The sequence below is a fragment of the Ahaetulla prasina genome, chromosome 10, assembly GCF_028640845.1.
Source record: "Ahaetulla prasina isolate Xishuangbanna chromosome 10, ASM2864084v1, whole genome shotgun sequence".
Lineage (NCBI taxonomy): Eukaryota > Metazoa > Chordata > Lepidosauria > Squamata > Colubridae > Ahaetulla > Ahaetulla prasina.
Window position 1 is genome coordinate 11,759,089 of NC_080548.1, and position 19,762 is coordinate 11,778,850.

Sequence of the window (19,762 nt, forward strand, 5' to 3'; positions counted from 1 at the left end):
AACACATGCAGCTGTGAGACAAGGCAGAGTTTTCTCTGGGATCTATTAATGGTGCAGCAGAAACTGAAAATTTCTTTTGGAAACATCAGTTTTTGGGCAGGGCTAAGACCTTTTATATTTTCAGAGAACAAACCTTGACTGACAATTTCAGATAGGATGGGGTTGAACTGTGGTCCCTGTACCTTTCTCATTGGAGGATACAGTGGCTTTGTCCCAAAGGTGCCTTTTCAAGAGGCAACTGGATTTCTTTAGCTGAAGAAGCTTCTTGGATGAGAAGCAAAACGTCTTCAAAGAACAAACAGAAAGTCCAGTTGCCTCTTGAAAAATCACCTATGAGAATCTCTGTAGATACAATGGTCTTGCATGCAAAACAGGCTAAGAGATAATGTGGTTGGTTACATTTTGCTTGGTCTGGATAGCCTGTGTGTTCCCAGCTGTGCTATATAGCAGGGGTTGCCAACCTTGGCAACTTTAAGACTTGTGGACTTCAACTCCCAGAGTTCCCTAGCCATCATGGCTGCCTGGGGAATTCTGGGAGTTGACGTCCGCAAGTCTTAAAGTGGCCAAATTTGGAGACCCCTGCTATATATAGTTGTGATTTGGAGCAGGGGTCTCCAAACCTGGCAATATGAAGACCTGTGGACATCAACTCCCAGAGTTCCCTAGCCATCATGGCTGCCTGGGGAATTCTGGGAGTTGACGTCCGCAAGTCTTAAAGTGGCCAAATTTGGAGACCCCTGCTATATATAGTTGTGATTTGGAGCAGGGGTCTCCAAACCTGGCAATATGAAGACCTGTGGACATCAACTCCCAGAATTCCCTAGCCAGCATGGCTGCCTGGGGAATTCTGGGAGTTGACGTCCGCAAGTCTTAAAGTGGCCAAGGTTGGAGACCCCTGATTTAGAGCAAAGTATGAAACCAGCCAATGGTGGCTTATTCAATAAACCTTGATGAGTCAAAATATGACTTAGCATGATGCATGAACCAGTTTGAAGACTTCTATCTCAGTCAAATGTAAAGCAACTGCTAAGTTTCAGTCTAAATCCCCTGTTGCCCCAAAAATAAGACATCCCCTGATAATAAGCCCAATTGGGCTTTTGAGCGCATATGCTAAAATAAGCCCTCCTGAAAGTAAGCCCTCCCCGAAAAAATTTAAACACATGCACAGCCGGTCCCCACCATTTCCTCTGGTTTCCTCCACGCGCCCCAAAATAATAAGACCCCCCCCTGAAAACAAGGCCAAGCGCTTATTTCAGCATTCAAAAAATTATAAGAGAGGGTCTTATTTTCGGAACAACACGGTATCTATGGATTGATAGACATTTTGAGAAGTTTTTTCTCAACCCATGGTTGTGTCCGAACAAGTATAAGGAAACTGCTATTAATTATGATGAGGTTCTCACGGGCAACCATGGTCAAGAAGGGAAAGAAGCACCCACAAAAAGAAAAGTTTGTAAGTTTCTCTTAATGACCAAGTCTCAGGACAGGGATACTTACGGGACCGCCTGCTGCCACCGGTAGCCTCCCATCGACCAGTGCACTCCCATAGAGAGGGTCTCCTCAGGGTGCCATCGGCCAGACAATGTCAGCTGGCGACCCCCAGGGGGAGGGCCTTCTCTGTGGGGGCCCCAGCCCTCTGGAACGAACTACCTCCAACGTTGCGCCAACTCTCTGACCTCCGAGCCTTCCGGCGTGAGCTGAAGACTCTTTTATTTCATCGAGCAGGACTAGCCTAATAGTTTCTAATAGTTTTAATTAGTTTTTTAATGGGTTTTAGCAAATTTTTACATTTTGGCCAATTTAAACTTAGTTTTTTAAAATTGTTCTTAACTTTTGTATTATTGTTTTTACTTGGCTGTAAACCGCCCTGAGTCCTTCGGGAGAAGGGCGGTATAAAAGTTGAAATAATAAATAAATAAATAAATAAATAAAGTCATTCTTAGCTCTCAAGCAAGACCAATTTTCTTGAGATCCCTTTGTAAGCAAAGTCCCATTTCTATTCTGATGTATTAAGGGGCAAATTTGCATCAGTCCATTCCAGTTTGAATCCAAGTGAGCTTCCTGACCACATCTTCTCTTCTCGTTCTTCAGTCTGCCACTCCTTTCCTCATCTCGGTTGTGATTTTGGAAAGTAACCTCATTATGACCTACGTGGTGGCCGTTGCAGCTGGAATGAGTGTCGCTGCTGCTTTCCTCTTGCCGTGGTGAGTGACTTGCCGAGTATCTTTGTTTCCGGAACTCAATATACAGTACAGGTAGTCCTCGACTTACAACAGTTCATTTAGTGACCGCTTGAAGTTACAACGGCGCTGAAAAAAGTGACCTATGACTGTTTTTCACACAGGCATTGCAGCATCCCTATAGTCATGTGATCAAAATTCAGACGCTTGGCAACTGGCATGTATTTATGACGGTTGCAATGTCCCGGGGTCATGTGACAAGCAAAGTCAATGGGGATGCCTGATTCGCTTACAGTAACCACTGTGTTACTAACTTAACACCTACAGCGATCCACTATAACAACTGTGTCGTAAAATGGGTCAAAACTCACTTAACAACCGTCTCACTTAGCAACAGACATTTTGGACTCAATTGTGGTTGTAAGTCGAGGAGTACTTGTATAGTTCTATTCCTGTCCCATTTCTCTGAAAAGCATCCAAAGGAAATCGGGGATCGCTCCTAAAGAGTCGCCCCAAACTTATTAGGATTTTGAAAGACCATTTAAGACTTTTCAAAGGGCCTTTGGGATAGATGATCTCAAGGTCCCCCCTTGATATGTAGTTTCTGTTGAATGTTGGGTTTGGATTGATTTACCAGTCGGTTGTTACATCATATTTCAACTCTATTCCTATATATTGACGTATAAGCTGGTCAGTTCTGTTGGAACTGTCAAAAAATAATTTGGGGTTCCAACTCGAGGCTAAATAAAAATGAGATCCAGACAGCTGTGAGAAAAGAAGAAATATCTATTCCTAAAAGTTTGGCTTTAGGGGCAGCTGCAGAGAAATGGGGTACAGCAACCGACTTATAGGGGAGCTTGTCCTGGTGTGGAAGTGTCTGTGTGCTGATTCTAGAGTGACACTTGAAGGGGTGGGGGTTTGTGTCAATATGTCTGCAGAGTTTATTCTTGTGAATATGGAGGTCCACTAGGAGACCTAATTTAATTAACTCTGTGTTTACAGACCTTATCCTTTGATATGTGGATTAGGTCTGGGTAACTTATTCGGTGGGGGGGGGGTTGAGGAAGTTGACTGTTTTTACTTGATTAAATTAGTTTCAGCTTGACTGTCAGTTATCTAGTGGAGAGGCTGATTCTCTGTCCATTCTAGATTCTGTTAATGCCTTAAGGCAGGGGTCTGCAAACTTGGCTCTTTTAAGACTTGTGGACTTCAAAGCTGGCTGAGGAACTCTGGGAATTGAAGTCCACAAGTCTTAAAAGAGTCAAGTTTGCAGACCCCTGCCTTAAGGGAAGGGGGAAACAATATATAAAGAATAAAATATAGTTTGATATAAAACTTCTATAAAACTTCTTACCATTGCAAGATGAAATTATTAGGAAAATGATGGAGTGCGCAGAAATGAGTAAATTGACTTTAGAAATTAGAGAACAAGAGAATAAACAATTCTATAAGATATGGGATCTCTTTTATCAATGGTTAGAAGGGGAATTATGTTAAAAGGAATTAAGAAAGGTTAGAATATAGGGAAATGTTTAAATTATATAATTGTTTTTAGGGAATGGACTTGAAGATGTGTAATATTAATTTGGAAAGTTGATTTTAAAAGAGAAATCGAAATGTTATAATTAATTAGAAATTATTTGATTATAGTTGAGATACATATCATACTGATAAATTGTAAGTTTAGATAAATTAATTGGAATGTATATGGGCACACAGGATTGGGGATCAGCCCATCGACACAATGTATTTGGATTGATGATGAATTTATGTATGTCTGTTTGTTAAAAATAAAAAAAAATCCTTAAAAAATAAAAAACTTCTCACAGAACGGAAAGGAAAGGAATCGGAATAAAATGTTGAAGCAGTTAAAAAGAGTCCAGGTCATCCTTCGCTATGTAATTTTCTTTTTTACTCATGTTGAAAACAGTAATTTGCTGGCAACTTTTAGGAGCGATCTGGTTCGTATCTTGTTCCTTAGTGAAAACTCCTTATGTCTCCTTCCATTAGGTCTATGTTGCCAGATGTTGTGGATGATTTCAACCTCCAGCACCCGGATTGCAGAGGCCATGAAGCTATTTTCTTCTCCTTCTACGTCTTCTTCACCAAGTTTGCTTCGGGGGTGTCTCTGGGGATCTCCACGCTCAGTTTAGAGTAAGGTTTCACTACCACTACCCCGGTTGGCTAATAGAATTCAGAATCCCAGCTTTTTCGGGAACCAGGAATTGCCATCCTTTGGAAATCAATTTGAAAAAGAAATCTCTTTTTCATAGGTCTGCTTATCAGCGATTTCCAGATGACACCAAAGTTGCTGGTCAATTAGGAGGACTCTCAAAAAATTGGGACAGGTTCAGAGTAGAGTATAAGGTAGTCCTCGACTTACAACAGTTCGCTTAGTGACCATTCAACAGCACTGAAAAAAGTGACCTGTGACCATTTTTCACACCAGCGTCCCCATGGTCAAGCATTTGGAGGCTTGACAATTGACTCACATTTATGACGGTTGCAGTGCCCGGGGATCATGCAAACACCTTTTGTAACATTCTGACAAGCAAAGTCTGTGCAATTCTGGAAACTGAACTACTAATCCTCAGTACTGTCTTATGTCTAAGTATAGTTATCCATTTTGTATGGCTGTAATATTATTATCTTTCTCATCTCCTCTACAACCTCCCCTTATTGGTATCATTATTATGATTATTATTATACTGTTGGTTGCATGTACACTGAGAGACTGCATTAGAGACAAATTTCTTGTATATCTAATCACACTTGACCAATAAAGAGTTCTATTCTTCTCTTCTCTTCTCTTCTCTTCTCTTCTCTTCTCTTCTCTTCTCTTCTCTTCCCTTCCCTTCCCTTCCCTTCCCTTCTCTACTCTACTCTACTCTACTCTACTCTACTCTGTTTATTGCTATTCCATTCTATTATTATTCCTATCCTATCCTATCCTATGCTATGCTATGCTATGCTACTCTACTCTACCCTTCTCTACTCTACTCTGTTTATTGCTATTCCACTCTATTCTTATTCCTATCCTATCCTACCCTATCCTATTCGGTTTATTGCTGTTTCATTCTACTCTTATTGCTATTCTGTTCTTATTTCCATTCCATTCCATTCTATTCTTATTTTAAAACAACAGGAAAGACAATGCAGTTTAATAGAGATCACAGCCCTTTCTGCTTCACTGAGCAGTCCTATCCAGTTGGTAATCCTTGGAGTAAAGCTTCTGTGTCTCACGCATATATACATACACGAAGCTTCTTGGCCAGAATTAAAAGCTTCTTTTTGACAGGAAGCTGAAAAATTCTTAATAATAAAAATTATTTGTTGAAAAATTCTGGCCTAATCAGTCATCCAGTAGCAGGGCACCCAGAATAATAGCCTTCAGTTCAGAAAGGGAGACGCCAGCTGAACGGTAGGAAAAGCTTCCTAACAATAAAAAATAAGGAACAAAAGAAAAGAGTTGCTAAATGTGCTCAAGCAGAAAATGAACATTAGTAGTTCTCGACGTGCAGCTATTCGTTTAGCAACAGTTCGAAGTTATGACAACACTTGAAAAAAAGGATCAGCATCCCACGGTCACATGGCTGGCTTTTGCCATGCAAAGTCATTGGGGAAGTCAGAGGGAAAGCTGCAAATTACTATCACGTGACGTCTTGCTCTAAGACAGGGGTCTGAAAACTTGGCTCTTTTAAGACTTGTGGACTTCAACTCCCAGAGTGAACTATTGTAAGTCATGGACTACCTGTATAATTCCTGTTCCAGCATAATTTGGCTAAAAAAAAATGATTGTTTGTCTAATAGAGAAAATATTACCTCACGACAAAGCTCTGTGTTCAAACTCTATACACAGCTTTGCGCCAATTGATCTTCCTCTTGCATCGTTTATTCTAATTCTGTTACCACCATGAGGTGGTTCGAACTGTTTCCTCCAGTCAGTGGTGGGATTCAAATAATTTAACAACTGGTTCTCTACCCTAATGACCAGTTGGGTAGGCGTGGCTTGGTGGTCATGTGACTGTGTGGGTGTGGCCAACTCATGTCGATGGACGCTTCGCCTTAGTTGTTATAATATAATAAGGGTTAACCAGAGAGGCAGTTTCTGTAAGCAGGGCAATAAAGATTAGGCTAGAAACACCACCAGAATGTTTCCTTCCTGCCTTCCTTACAGGATTAGCCCTGTAAAGTGGGGAAAAAACAAAATAAGATTTCTTCCAACAACCGGTTCTCCAAACTGCTAAGTTAACAACCGGTTCTCCCAAATAGGTGCGAACCAGCTGAATCCCACCACTGCCTCTGGTCCCTTTATTCAACCTCCCCTGTTTCATTTGTTGCAGCTTTGCAGGATACAAGACACGAGGCTGCTCCCAACCAGAGGAGGTGAACCTGACTTTGAAAATGCTTGTCTCTGCCGCCCCGGTGGCATTGATCGTCTTTGGCCTGCTCCTTTTTAAGCTCTACCCCGTTGATGAGGACAGGCGGAAAAAAAACAAGAAAGCGCTGCAGGATTTAAGGTGAGAGGTCTACCACAGGCAACCAGAGGGGAAGGGAAGGAGGGGTCTCCTCAGGATGGGCACCTGGTGAAGAGGGAAGGTGGGCTGGGATTTGCCTTTTGTGGGCTGGCAGCTGGGATGACCCACAGGGAAGCAATAGGACATCCCTCATGCCATCGTGTTATCATGCAAACTCGAAGAAACGTTGTGGGATGATTAGGAGCCCAGTGGTTGAATTACAGTATTGCAGGAAAACTCTGCCCACAAGCTGCAGTTCGATCCTGGACTGGGCTTAAGGTTGATTCAGCTTTCCACCCTTCTGAGGTCGATTAAAATGAGGACCCAGATTGTTGGGGGCCAATAGGCTGACTCTGTAAACCAGAGGTATTCAAACTTGGCAGCTTTGAGACTTGTGGACTTCAACTCCCAGAATTCTCCAGCCAGCATAGCATAGCTGGCTGGAGAATTCTGGGAGTTGAAGTCCACAAATCTTAAAGCTATGCTGGCTGGAGAATTCTGGGAGTTGAAGTCTACGAGTCTTAAAGCTGCCAGGTTTGAAGACCTCTGCTGTAAACTGTCCAGAGAGGGCAGCTGTAAAGCATTATGGGGCAATATATAAGTCTATCGCTATTGCTATTGCTATGATGTCATACCACAAGTGATGGCCTTTATGGCTTCTGCATAACCACCCGTGGCTGGCATAACTGGCGGAAATGCCCTTCATTCAGGATGCATTGCCACAAGGTCCCCCATCTCTCTCTCACTGTTTTTGTACCATGATGGCATCAGTAGAATTCTTTGAAGCTGCCTTCTGGATCCGTTCACATGTTACCCAAAGCCATGAATTTGGTCTTATATTACACACTATCTTCCTTCGCTCTCCTCCAACTTGACCTGGATCAGGTGTTGCATCATAGGCTAAGTTCATCGTTCATTTAATCATCTTTTTGTAGAGTAAATTTTGGCTGGGTCAAAATTGAGGGCTTAAGGCATGGATGTTAAACTCGATTTCATTGAGGGCTGCATCAGGGTTGTGTTTGATCTCGGGGGGGGGGGGGGATCAGTTCAATGTCACTCATGTGTGGGGCACTTGTGTGGCCCAAGAGCTCTGCCAGCGGAAATGGGCTCCCGAGCTCCGTTTTCGGCTGCAACAGCCTCCTGCCAGCAAAAACAAAGCTTGCGGCCCTCCCGAACTCCGCTTTCACTGGCAGAGGCACCACGGGCCGATCCTTTGCTGTCTCCAGGGCTGCCCAGTGGGCCAGTTCTAAGCACCCCGCAGACCGGATCCGGACCCCCAGGCCTTGAGTTTGACACTCCTGGCAATTGGTGAACCCAGTCCCTGAATCTCTGCTAGAGATAATTGCTCCTACCAAGATGTTGTGCTTATTACTTTTCTATATTTTGATTCTTCCAGAGATGAAGAGAGCAACAGTAGCACCGAGACAGATTCTACAGAATTAGCCAGTATTGTTTGACCTTACCTTGTCTTGGTTTACCCCCTGGGATCCTGTAAACATGGGGCCACCATGACATCTACTGTGAAAGACTTGCTTCCATGGGAGAACACTTGTGAAGCCATAAAAAGACTGCTCTTGAAATCAAATATTGATCGACGTTGTGCCTTAAGTGGGATCCATGGATCACCGATATCAAAAACATACTTCACCTTTTGGTACTCCAATAAGATACCTCTAACTAGAACAAGCATCATCTCAGTGTGTCTTTTACCGGAATTGGTTTGAAAAACTCTTGTTGTGTTGTGATATCTTTTAAACATATGCTATTTATCACTAATCCACCCACTGAATGGTGCAAATCTCTGAAGTACTGTTAAGTGTATTTTGGTATGTTTTTTTCCTATTCAATATTGCATTATATATTATATTATCATGGATCCAGATGGTGCTTTTTTGGTGTATATTACACCGGTGGCTGACCTTGTCAAAAATATGACCTTGTACTGTTTTTTTCTGTAAATAAGATGCAACTAATGAATCATCCTGTGATGTTCCTGTTTATATATAAGTATAAATATATATAAATATATATATATTTGTATATATCAAGAAGAAGCTAATTAAAGTAACTTAATGCTGTATATATAAAAATGTCATGTTTTCCTATTTGTATATTGTGTATAGAAAGAAAACTGTGGATTTGTTAATAATTTACATTAAAATGGAAAAAATGTCACTAGCACAACTGTTTTTCTTTAATATTTCTTTAAAACGTAACTGGTATAACAAAAAAGAAAGACGCAGAAGAGCTAAGGAAAAATAGTTTTTTATAAAAATAAGATACATATGAAATGACTATAAACTTACCGTATTTTTCGGAGTATAAGATACACTCCCCCCACATAAAAGAGGTTGAAAATTTGGGTGCGTCTTATACACCGAATGTAGCCCCATTGACCTGCCAGCCCCTACCCTTTGGCCTCTACCTCCCAGCAATTTACCTCCTTGCAGCAAACAGCCCGTTTCAGCTTCAGCACAGCCTGATTAGCACAAGCAGCTGATTGTTGGTTGGATCGGCCTCCCGACTCTCAGCTGTTTCAGGCTGCAGGGATTGCCATTCCCTACTGCCGCGCAAGCCTCCACTGTTTGCTGCAAGGAGGCAAATTGCTGGGAGGCAGATTTTTTTTCTTGTTTTCCTCTCCAAAAAAGGTAGGTGCGTCTTATAGTCCAGAGCGTATTATACTCCAAAATATATGGTAATTGGATCCTCAAATTGATTATTTAATCTACAACACAGGGAAATATTTTAGTCCATCTTTTTATTTGTGAAGTATTACATTTGTCATTGAGCATTGTCGTGATTTCAGTTCTTTCATTGAAAAAAAAAAGGGCAGAAAATAATATAAATGGAAGACTTCCAGTTCAGTTTCGTTTACTTTGGTCATAGACCTGTACTATTTATGAAATAGCCTAACTAACATCTATAAATGAGATCCAGGATACAGCCTATATCAAAATTATAAACACTAAATTTATATTAAATATGATATCTAAAATTACAGCAAAGTAATAGTATTACTAGTGATATTGGTATCTAGATATTTGAAACTATAAGTATGTTGGAGAAAAGCAGGCAGAGCTAGAGAGTGGAGTTAAAGGCATCATCAGTTTAGAGTCCTTGCATTGCTACAAGGGATCCAAGTTCAATCTCTCCTGAATTCCTCTGGCCCTTCTCTGGCACCACTTTAGTGTTGAACTCTTGTTTGTAGATTTGAATAAATCTTTTGTGCTGCAGCCTTACAAATGGTCCTGATTCTTTACACTGATAAAAGTATAAACAAATTAATAATATCCAAAATTTAAATGCATTACAGTTACAAAGATTGCATTGCGCTATTATTGGCCCTTTGGGGATCAATGGATCTCCCATGCTGCTGCACAAAACCTAACTATATGCACTATTACAAGGGACACACTATCTTTGAGCAGCATCTGGGTATAGTCTAAATCTGGGCAGCCGGAATATCTACTAATCAGAGACAGTATGAATCGGTTTAGATGTCTCTGTAAAAGGAGCAACAAAGAATCTGTCCTGTAGTTTCCATCTTTCCAGAATCACAGTGGCAAAGTCTTCCAGCCAATAGTACATTTTAATATAACAGAATAATAGGGTTGGAAGCAGGTGTGGTATTCATTTACCTTCGCTACCGGTTTGCAAATGAGAGCGTGCTCGCTCGCTTCGCTCATGTGCGCCACCTCTGTGCATACACAGGATCTTCTGTGCATGCGCAGAGCATCAAAGACAGGACGTGATGATGTCCAGGTGGATGGGCGGAGCTGGTTGGAAGGAACCTTGGAGGTCTTCTAGTCCAGAGGTCTCCAACCTTGGCCATTTTAAGACTTGTGGACTCCCAGTTGAAGTCCACAACTCCCAGTTGAAGTCCACAAGTCTTAAAGTCTGGGAATTGAAGTCTGGGAGTTGAAGTCCACAAGTCTTAAAATGGCCAAGGGTGGAGACCCCTGTTCTAGTCTAGGGGTCTCCAACCTTGGCAACTTTAAATGTGGCAGACTTCAACTCCAAGAATTCCCCAGCCAGCTTTGCTGGCTGGGGAATTCTGGGAGTTGAAGTCCACCAGGTTTAAAGCAGAGGTGGGTTTCAGCAGATTCTGACCAGTTCTGGAGAACCGGTAGTGGAAATTCTGATTAGTTCGGAGAACCGGTAGTAAAAATTTTGACTGGCCCTGGCCCCATCTATTCTCTGCCTCCTAAGTCCCAGCTGATCGGGAAGAAATGGGGATTTTGCAGTATCCTTCCCCTGGATTGGGGTGGGAATGGAGATTTTGCAATATCCTTTCCCTGGAGGATGGAGGGAATGGAGATTTTACAGTATCCTTTCCCCGCCACACCCACCAAGCCATGCCACGCCCACCAAGCCACACCAACAGAACCGGTTTTAAAAAAATTTGAAACCCACCACTGGTTTAAAGTTGCCAAGGTTGGAGACCCCTGTTCTAGTCTAACCCCCTGCTCAAGCAGGAAACCCTGTATGTCATACCCAAAAAGACTGGGGGCTGTAATTGCTACCAAAGCTGCTTCAACAAAGTACTGAGTGAATATTTCAATTTTTTTTCTTTTTAATGAATTTACAAACATTTTTAAATTTCTGTTTTCACGTTGTCATTATGGGGTACTGCGTGTAGATTAATGAGAGAGAAAAAAGAATTCCAGCAACTGTAGACTCAGGCTAGAGCATAACAAAGCTGACAAAAGTGAAGGGGGCCTGAATACTTTTTGAATGCACTGCATACCATACCCAGACAAATGGCTGTCCAGACTCTTCTTAAAATCCTTCGGTGATGGAGCACCCATAACTTCTGAAGGCAAATTGTTCCACTGATTAATGGTTCTCGCTCTCTGTAAATGTCTCCTTAGTTCTAGGTTGGAGCTGTCCTTGATTAGTTTCAATCTATTGCTTTTGGTTCAGGGGCTTTTGGAGAATAGCTTGACTCCCTCTTCTTTGCGGCAACTCCTGAGATATTGGAACATTGCTATCATGTCACCCCTCGTCAGTGGTGGGTTTCGCTTATCTTTGCTACCGTTTCTGTGCATGCACAAAGCGTATTTGATGACGTCTGGGTGGGTGGGGGGAGCCTCCCACCGCCGCTGCTACCGGTTCGTAGCAACCCACCAACGCCCCTCATCCTTCTTTTCATTAAACTAAGCATACTCAATTCCTGCAACCGTTCTTCCAGGGGTGAAATCTAAAAAATTTTCCCTACCGGTTCTGTGGGCGTGGCTTAATTGATGGGCGTGGCTTGGTGATCAGGTGACTGAATGGGCATGGCCAATAATAATAAATAATAAAAATAATAAAGTACACAAAACTTGGGAGCGCACTGGTCTACCTTCTTTAAAAATAGAGGCACCGGTCTACTAATTGCCTTTTATTGAGAGGCACTGGTCTACCTTCTTTAAAAATAGAGGCACCGGTCTACCAATTGCCTTTTTTTGGGAGGCACCGGTCTACCTTCTTTAAAAATGGAGGCACCGGTCTACTAGCCGCCTACAGCGCTGATCAGCTGTAGTGCGGCCCTTTGAAGCGCCGAGGCAGTCATTTAAGGCCGTTTGCAGCTATATCACCACCGAGAGCTTCAGGGACAGAGAAGAGGAACAGCGAGGCATGGGCAGTGGTGGGGGGCAGGGATTTTTGCTACCGGTTCTCCGAACTACCTGCCCCCATCGCTACCGGATCGCGTGATCCGGTCCGAACCGGCAGCATTTCACCCCTGCGTTCTTCATATGTTTTAGTCTCCAGTCCCCTAATCTTATTTGTCACTCTTCTTTGCATGGCATCAGGAAAGACAGAAAGCTTTCCCATGGCTGGGTGTTTCTACTATGGAAGGGAGCTGGCAGCACTGACAATCTATCAGTTGTGTACTGGTGACAAGGAAGCTGTGAAGGACATTTGTGCCAGGTGTGCAAAACAAGCTGTCAGGGAATGTTTCAGTCTCCAAACAAAATGTTCCTGAGCTGTCTGGAAGGGGTCCAGCCTTGTAATGGATTTTTTCTCTGGCAGTTGAAAAACAAAAGTTAGTTTGGTCTAGTGGTTTAAAGCAGGGGTCTCCAACCTTGGCAGCTTTAAGCCTGGAGGACTTCAACACCCAGAATTCCCCAGACAGCAAAGCTGTCTGGGGAATACTGGGAGTTGAAGTCCTCCAGGCTTAAAGCTGCCAAGGTTGGAGACCCCTGCTTTAAGGCACTAGTCTAGAGCGCAGAAGAGTGTGGCTTCACGCAGAGATGTGTCACACGCAGGGGAAAAATATTTCACCTCAGCTCTGCGAAGGGGAAAAATGTTTTGAAACATCACATGACGGCAACGTGACACCATGAGTTTGACACCCGTGGCCAGGGGTGGGCTGCTGGGGGTTCACAGGGGTTTAGGAGAACCTCTAGCTAAGATTCTGTGCAGTTTGGAGAACCCCCAAATCCCACTCCTGGATGGCCCCGCCCACCCTGCCCCACCCAGGAGTCTCCACACGGCCCGTTTTGTATGCAGATACGTGCAGGATGTGCACGGGGGTTCAGGGAGGGCAAAAAACAGGTCTACCGGAAGTTCGCGAAGGCTGGAAATGGGAGGCCATTTCCAGCCTCCAAAGGGCCTCCAAAGGGCCTCCAAAGCCTGGGGAGGCTGTTTTTGCCGGAGGCTCGAGGAAAGCCTTTGGAGTCCAGGGAAGGCAAAAAGGCCCCCCCATGGTGCAGGAGGCTGACTAGGCCACGCCCACCATGGCCACACCCACCCAGCAACTGGGCAGAGAACCTTTTGCTAAAATTTTTGAAGCCCATTCCTGCCCGTGGCATATACTAGATAAGTGATTTTAGCAGCTTCAGAAAGAGTTTTCTTAAAAACTGTGTAAGAGGTCAAACAAACAGCAAAACCATTTAAGGCAGACAGCTCTATCTTCTCTCAGTTTTGCATATATTCTGATAAAGTCACAATTATCTGAAACTAATCAGGAAAAAGTTATGGGATCATAAGAGGTAACTCCGGGAGGAAATCGACTCAACATACAGCAGCGATGAAAAGGGCAAATTCCATATTGGAGTCATTTGTTAATGGACCAAAAATAATATTGCAATGTTGACTCTAAGGTACAGTTCTGATTGCCACGTTGGAAAAGATATAATACAGCTGGGGAAAGTGCAAAAGACACAACCACAATGACCAGAGGCCTGGAATGCCTTCCATCTTTGGAGAACAAAAAACACCTGGCTCATTTTAGGTTAGTTTTGTTTTCGAAAAATCAAACTGAGGGAGGGAGAATGTGATTAAGGTGTGCACCAGGGTGTCCAAACTTGGCAATTTTAAGACTTGTGGACATCAAAGCAGTGTGCAGTGGCAGCCAAAAAAGCCAACACAATCCTAAATTGCATTAACAGAGGGACGCAATCAAGATCAAGTGAGGTACTAATACCAGTCTATAAAGCCCTAGTAAGACCACACCTAGAGTACTGCATCCAGTTTTGGTCCCCAACTGTAAAAAAGATGTTGAGACTCTAGAAAAAGTGCAGAGGAAAGCAACCAGGATGATTAGGGGAATGGAGGCTAAAACATATGAAGAACCATTACAGGAACTGGGCATGGCTAGTCTAGTGAAGAGACAGACCAGGAGAGACATGATAGCAGTCTTCCAGTATTTGAGGGGCTGCCACAGAGAGGAAGGGGTCAAGCTGTTTTCCAAAGCACCTGAAGGCCAGGCAAGGAATAATGGATGGAAACTGATCAAGGAGAGATTCGACCTAGAAATGAGGAGGAACTTTCTGACAGTGAGAACCATCAACCCATGGAACAGAAGTTGCCTTCGGAAGTTGTGGGAGCTTTATGACTTGAGACTTTCAAGAAAAGGTTGGACGGCCATTTGTCAGAAATGGTGTCGGGTCTCCTGCTTGACCTGGGGGGGGGGTTGGACTAGATGACCTATAAGGTCCCTTCCAACTCTGTTAATCTGTTAAACTCCTAAAATTCAGTAGCCTTTTCAAGCAATGTGTGATTTGGAGCACAGGCACCATATTTCTTTTTTTCTCTTTTTAAATAGCCCAAATCTTACATAATAGCACCTAACATTAAATCATCTGTGAGTTCACATGAACCAACATGAGAAAAGAAGATTCGGGACATTTCAATTTTTTAAAAATTAATATTGGGATTCCTTGGCTGCTGTATTAAGTGATGCTGCCATGTGGCTAACCAAGGTGTTGGTCTGAAAACTCTGGTATAACATAACATCACAACAGAGTTGGAAGGGACCTTGGAGGCCTTCTAGTCCAACCCCCTGCCCAGGCAGGAAACCCTACACCATCTCAGTCAGATGGTTATCCAACATTTTCTTTAAAATTTCCAGTGTTGGAGCATTCACAACTTCTGAAGGCAAGTCGTTCCACTTATTAATTGTTCTAACTGTCAGGAAATTTCTCCTTAGTTCTAAGTTGCTTCTTTCTTTGATCAGTTTCCACCCATTGCTTCTTGTTCTACCCTCAGGTGCTTTGGAGAACAGCCCGACTCCCTCTTCTTTGTGGCAGCCCCTGAGATATTGGAACACAGCTATCATGTCTCCCTAGTCCTTCTTTTGTTAAACTAGACATACCCAGTTCCTGCAACCGTTCTTCATATGTTTTATCCTCCAGTCCCTAATCATCTTTGTTGCTCTTCTCTGCACTCTTTCTAGAGTCTCAACATCTTTTTTACATCGTGGCGACCAAAACTGGATGCAATATTCCAAGTGTGGCCTTACCAAGGCATTATAAAGTGGTACTAACACTTCACGTGATCTTGATTCTATCCCGCTGTTTATGTGTTGGCTTTTTTAACAGCTGCTGCACACTGCTGGCTCATATCTAAATGGTTATCCACTAGGACTCCAAGATCCCTCTCACAGGTACTACTATTGAGCAAGGTACCAAATATACGGTACTGGTGCATTTTGTTTTTTTGGCCTAAATGTAGAACCTTACTTTTTTCACTGTTGAATTTCATTTTGTTAGATAGCGCCCAATGTTCAAGTCTGTCAAGATCTTTCTGTAACTTGAGCCTAACTTCTGGAGTGTTGGCTATTCCTGCCAGCTTGGTGTCATCTGCAAATTTGATGAGTTCCCCATCTATCCCCTCGTCCAAGTCATGATGAAGATGTTGAAGAGTACTGGGCCTAAAACAGAGCCTTGGGGTACTCCACTGCATACTTCCCTCAATGTGGATGTAGTTCCGTTGAGGATTACATGTTGAGTGCGGTTGGTCAGCCAGTTACGAGTCCATCTGGTGGTGGTGCTGTCTAACCCACATTTTTCTACTTTATCTAGTAGTAGGTTATGGTCTACTTTATCAAATGCTTTACTGAAGTCCAAGTAAATTATATCGACAGCATTCCTCTGGTCTACTAATTTTGTCATTTTGTCAAAGAATGCGATAAGATTAGTCTGGCATGATCTGTTTCTGACAAACCCATGTTGGCTTTTGGTTATTACTTTGTTTGCTTCTAGGTGTTCGGTGATTCGTTGCTTGATTATCTTTTCCAGAATCTTCCCCGGTATTGAGGTCAGGCTGATAGGTCTGTAGTTTCCTGGATCTGTTTTTTTTCCTTTTTTGAAGATGGGAACTACATCAGCTCTTTTCCAGTCCTCTGGCAGCTCCCCTGTGCTCCAGGATCTTTGAAAGATATAGTTCAGTGGTTCTGAGATCACGTCTGCCAGTTCCTTCAGAACCTTGGGGTGTAATCCATCCGGTCCTGGTGATTTGAACTCGTCTAGGGTAGACAGGTGTTCACTTACCATTTTCTTCCCTATTTTAACTTGTGTTTCTAATCTGTTTTTTGTAGTGCTGTTTTTGATAGGTTGGATTGTTTTTTCCTTTTGTGTAAAGACAGATGCAAAATATGAGTTAAGTAGATCTGCTTTCTCCCTGTTGCTTGTCATCTTCTTGCCACTTTCTCCCAGCAATGGGCCAATTGTTTCCTTGACTTTTTTCTTGTTTTTAACATGTTGGAAAAAGCTTTTTTTGTTATTTTTTACTTTTGTCGCTAGCCTTTGTTCATTGTGAGCCTTAGCTTTCCTCACTTCATCTTTACAGGCTCGGGCTATTTGCTGATATTCTGCCTTAGTTATTTGCCCCCTTTCCACTTTTTATATTTGTCCTTTTTGTCTTTCAATTTGTCAGATAGTTCTTTATGCATCCATGCTGGTTTCTTTTGAGATCTATTATTTTTCTTCTTCATTGGTATTGTGTTAGATTGTGCTTTTATAATCTCACTTTTCAAAATTTCCCAAGCTTCTTGAGTCGTTTTCCCCCTGAGGATTCTCATCCATTGAATCCTTCTCAAGCTCTCTCTAAGTTTATTGAAATTAGCTCTCTTAAAGTCCAAGACTCTAGTTTGACTTTGTTCTACTACTTGTATTTGCTTAATGTCGAATTCCAATATTGCGTGGTCACTTGCCCCCAAGGTTCCTGTAGCTTCAACACCTTCTATCATTTCATCTCTGTTAGTGAGAATTAAGTCCAATATGGCTGATACCCTTGTCACCTTCTCTATTTTTTGGGAAACAAAGTTGTCTGCTAGGTTTGTTAGGAACCTGTTGGATCTTCCACTTGGTGCAGAGTTTGTTTCCCAGTTGATGTCAGGGTAGTTAAAATCCCCCATTACTACTGTGATGTGCTTCCTACATATCTTAGTTAGCTGACTAGCAAAAAGTTCATCTACTTCCTCTGTTTGGTTGGGTGGCCTATAGTATAGACCTATGGCAATATCGTTTTTCACCCCTTTTATATTGACCCAAATACATTCAAGATGATTTTCATCATTGTTGTGCTCTATTTCTGTAGAGATGTAGTTATTTCTTATATATAGTGCAACTTCACCTCCTCTTTTATTTGGTCTATTTCTTTTAAATAATTTATATCCCTCTAGCTGTATGTTCCATTTGTCAGTTTCATCCCACCAAGTTTCCGTAATGGTTTGTTTTCTTGATCTTTCATAAGGCCTCTTATTTTGGCTTGAAGTGAATCGCTTTTGATTTCCAGACGGTGAAAAGGGACTCTGAAGTCAAGAGTTCTCCCTTTCTTTGCAACAACTTTAGCATCGTTCTGGCACCCATTCAACACACTTTGCAAGCCAAAAGTTCAAGAACGAGACATGAGCCTTAACAGAGCATCGTTCCCAGGAGTGGATGGGAAGATTGCACAGAGAATGACTCATGCACGGCATGTCAACGGAAGAGAGCCAGGGAGCCAGGAAGAGGTGGTGGGTTAAAAATAACAAAAGGGATTATCTCTCGGATAGAAATGCTTTTTTTCTATCCTCCCAACAAAACAGTCTGAAAAGCAGTTGGGGATCTGGAGCCAAAGGCAGGCAAGTGAAAGAATGTGAATCAAGAAGTGAAGAACATCTGGATTGTAAAAGTGATGGAAACGGCAAAATTGGCTGTTTTAATTGAAAAAAAGAATTTATCTAGTTTTGTTTCCATATGGAAACCATTTCTGGACTTTGAACCCCCCAAAAATGAAACTCAGATTTTAGGTTTCGACAACTAGAATGACTTTGTTGTCATAGAAATGGCTTGTAACTCTTAGGAATGTAAACACAAAAAGTTGAGATTGTAACTTTTTGTTTTTGTTTTTTGCACTCTATAGTACTGAAAAATGTCACAACTTTTCTTCTTCTTCTTCCTTCTTTTTATCTACCGTTCTTTTTTCCTCCTTTAACTTTCTTACGTTTTGTTTCGATTTGCATTTGACCTTTATTATAACTTTAGCAAGTTCTTTTTAAAAAAAGAAGTGAAGTGAATTTCCTTCGGCTCAGACAACATCAGATGTAATTGCAGCCTGACAAATAGAGCCATCCAGAGTCCTTCGGTGGTTCTCGTTTTGTAAAAAAAGTACACGAATTATGGGTCTCGTCATCCGTTGGGCGAAAAGTTGACTAACATCCCAGATGCGTATGGCCTGATCCTTTGGCTCAACAAAAGCTCCTTCCTTGTAAAAAAAGAAGGGGGAAAAAAAACCCCAGAAGAAGTGAAGGAGCTGCTAAGGAAAAGGGGTTTCTGGCGTGGGAAAAGGATCCAGGGGGCTATCTTGCCATTTGGATGAATGGTTGGGCGGAAACAAGGAGACAAAGGGGGCCTAGATAATGCATTCTTGAATAGGCCAAGCAAGGCAGGCAGCTTCCAAATTAATGCCTGTGTGTGAAAAATGGGGGAGGGGAGGCATGGTTCTCCCCCATCCCCATGGAAGTAAAGAAACAACCGGTCCATTCAAGCACAAGTAAATTATATAGAAGAAATGGGGAATGGGGTCAGGAAGTGGAGTGAATGCACAGCAGTGATGTTGGATCCACAGCTGTCCACACGGATGGTTCTCGCCACGCTTGGGACAGCAGAGCTAAAGGGAGCTACATATGGTCCACGCACTTGGCTTATTTTAAAACTTATTTCAGCCTGTCCCACATTGGTACTCTTCATGGGTGGGACCTCAGCTCCCAGAATTGTCAGGAATTGGTGGGATGCTTGGGGAATCCTGGGTGTTGAGGTCTATCAAATCACAAGGATGTTAGGAAGGAAAAACATTTGATCGTCACCGAAGTTCAATGTTTAGGCAAAATATTTTCACCTCAGTAGTAGATGGCTCAGTGGCTAAGATTCTGAGCTTGTCGATCGAAAGGTCGGCAGTTCAGCAGTTCGAATCCCTAGTGCCGCGTAACAGGATGACCTCCCGTAACTTCTTCCAGCTTCTGCCAACCTAGCAGTTCGAAAGCACGTAAAAAATGCAAGTAGAAAAATAGGGACCACTTTTGGTGGGAAGGTAACAGCGTTCCATGCGCCTTCGGTGTTGAGTCATGCCAACCACATGACCACGGAGACGTCTTCGGACAATGCTGGCTTTTCGGCTTTGAAATGGAGATGAGCATCGCCCCCTAGAGTCGGGAACGACTAGCACATATGTGCGAGGGGAACCTTTACCTTTACCTTAGTAGATGTAGATTTGTTTAACTGTGGGCTATGAACTTTTTCAGTTTGGATCATCTCAATGCAAACAAGGAACTCTGATCATAATATATTCCGTTAGTTGAGAAACTTCGTCATTTCT

General features: G+C 42.6%; 1 protein-coding gene across 3 annotated transcripts in view; it reads left to right on the plus strand.

Annotated features, from left to right (window-relative positions):
- The window catches only part of MFSD2A (MFSD2 lysolipid transporter A, lysophospholipid), a 55,696-nt gene extending 46,283 nt beyond the window's left edge, over positions 1-9,413 (plus strand). For 2 of the 3 annotated variants that reach the window (XM_058196207.1, XM_058196204.1), the window contains 4 exons: positions 2,092-2,204; positions 4,191-4,334; positions 6,524-6,700; positions 8,094-9,411. In XM_058196207.1, coding sequence (XP_058052190.1) covers positions 2,092-2,204; positions 4,191-4,334; positions 6,524-6,700; positions 8,094-8,154 — 495 coding nt within the window. In that variant the 3' untranslated portion in view covers positions 8,155-9,411. Of the gene's footprint in view, positions 1-2,091; positions 2,205-4,190; positions 4,335-6,523; positions 6,701-8,093 lie in introns of all 3 variants that reach the window. The other variant, XM_058196206.1, reaches the window with a different exon arrangement.
- Positions 9,414-19,762: the final 10,349 nt, after the last annotated feature.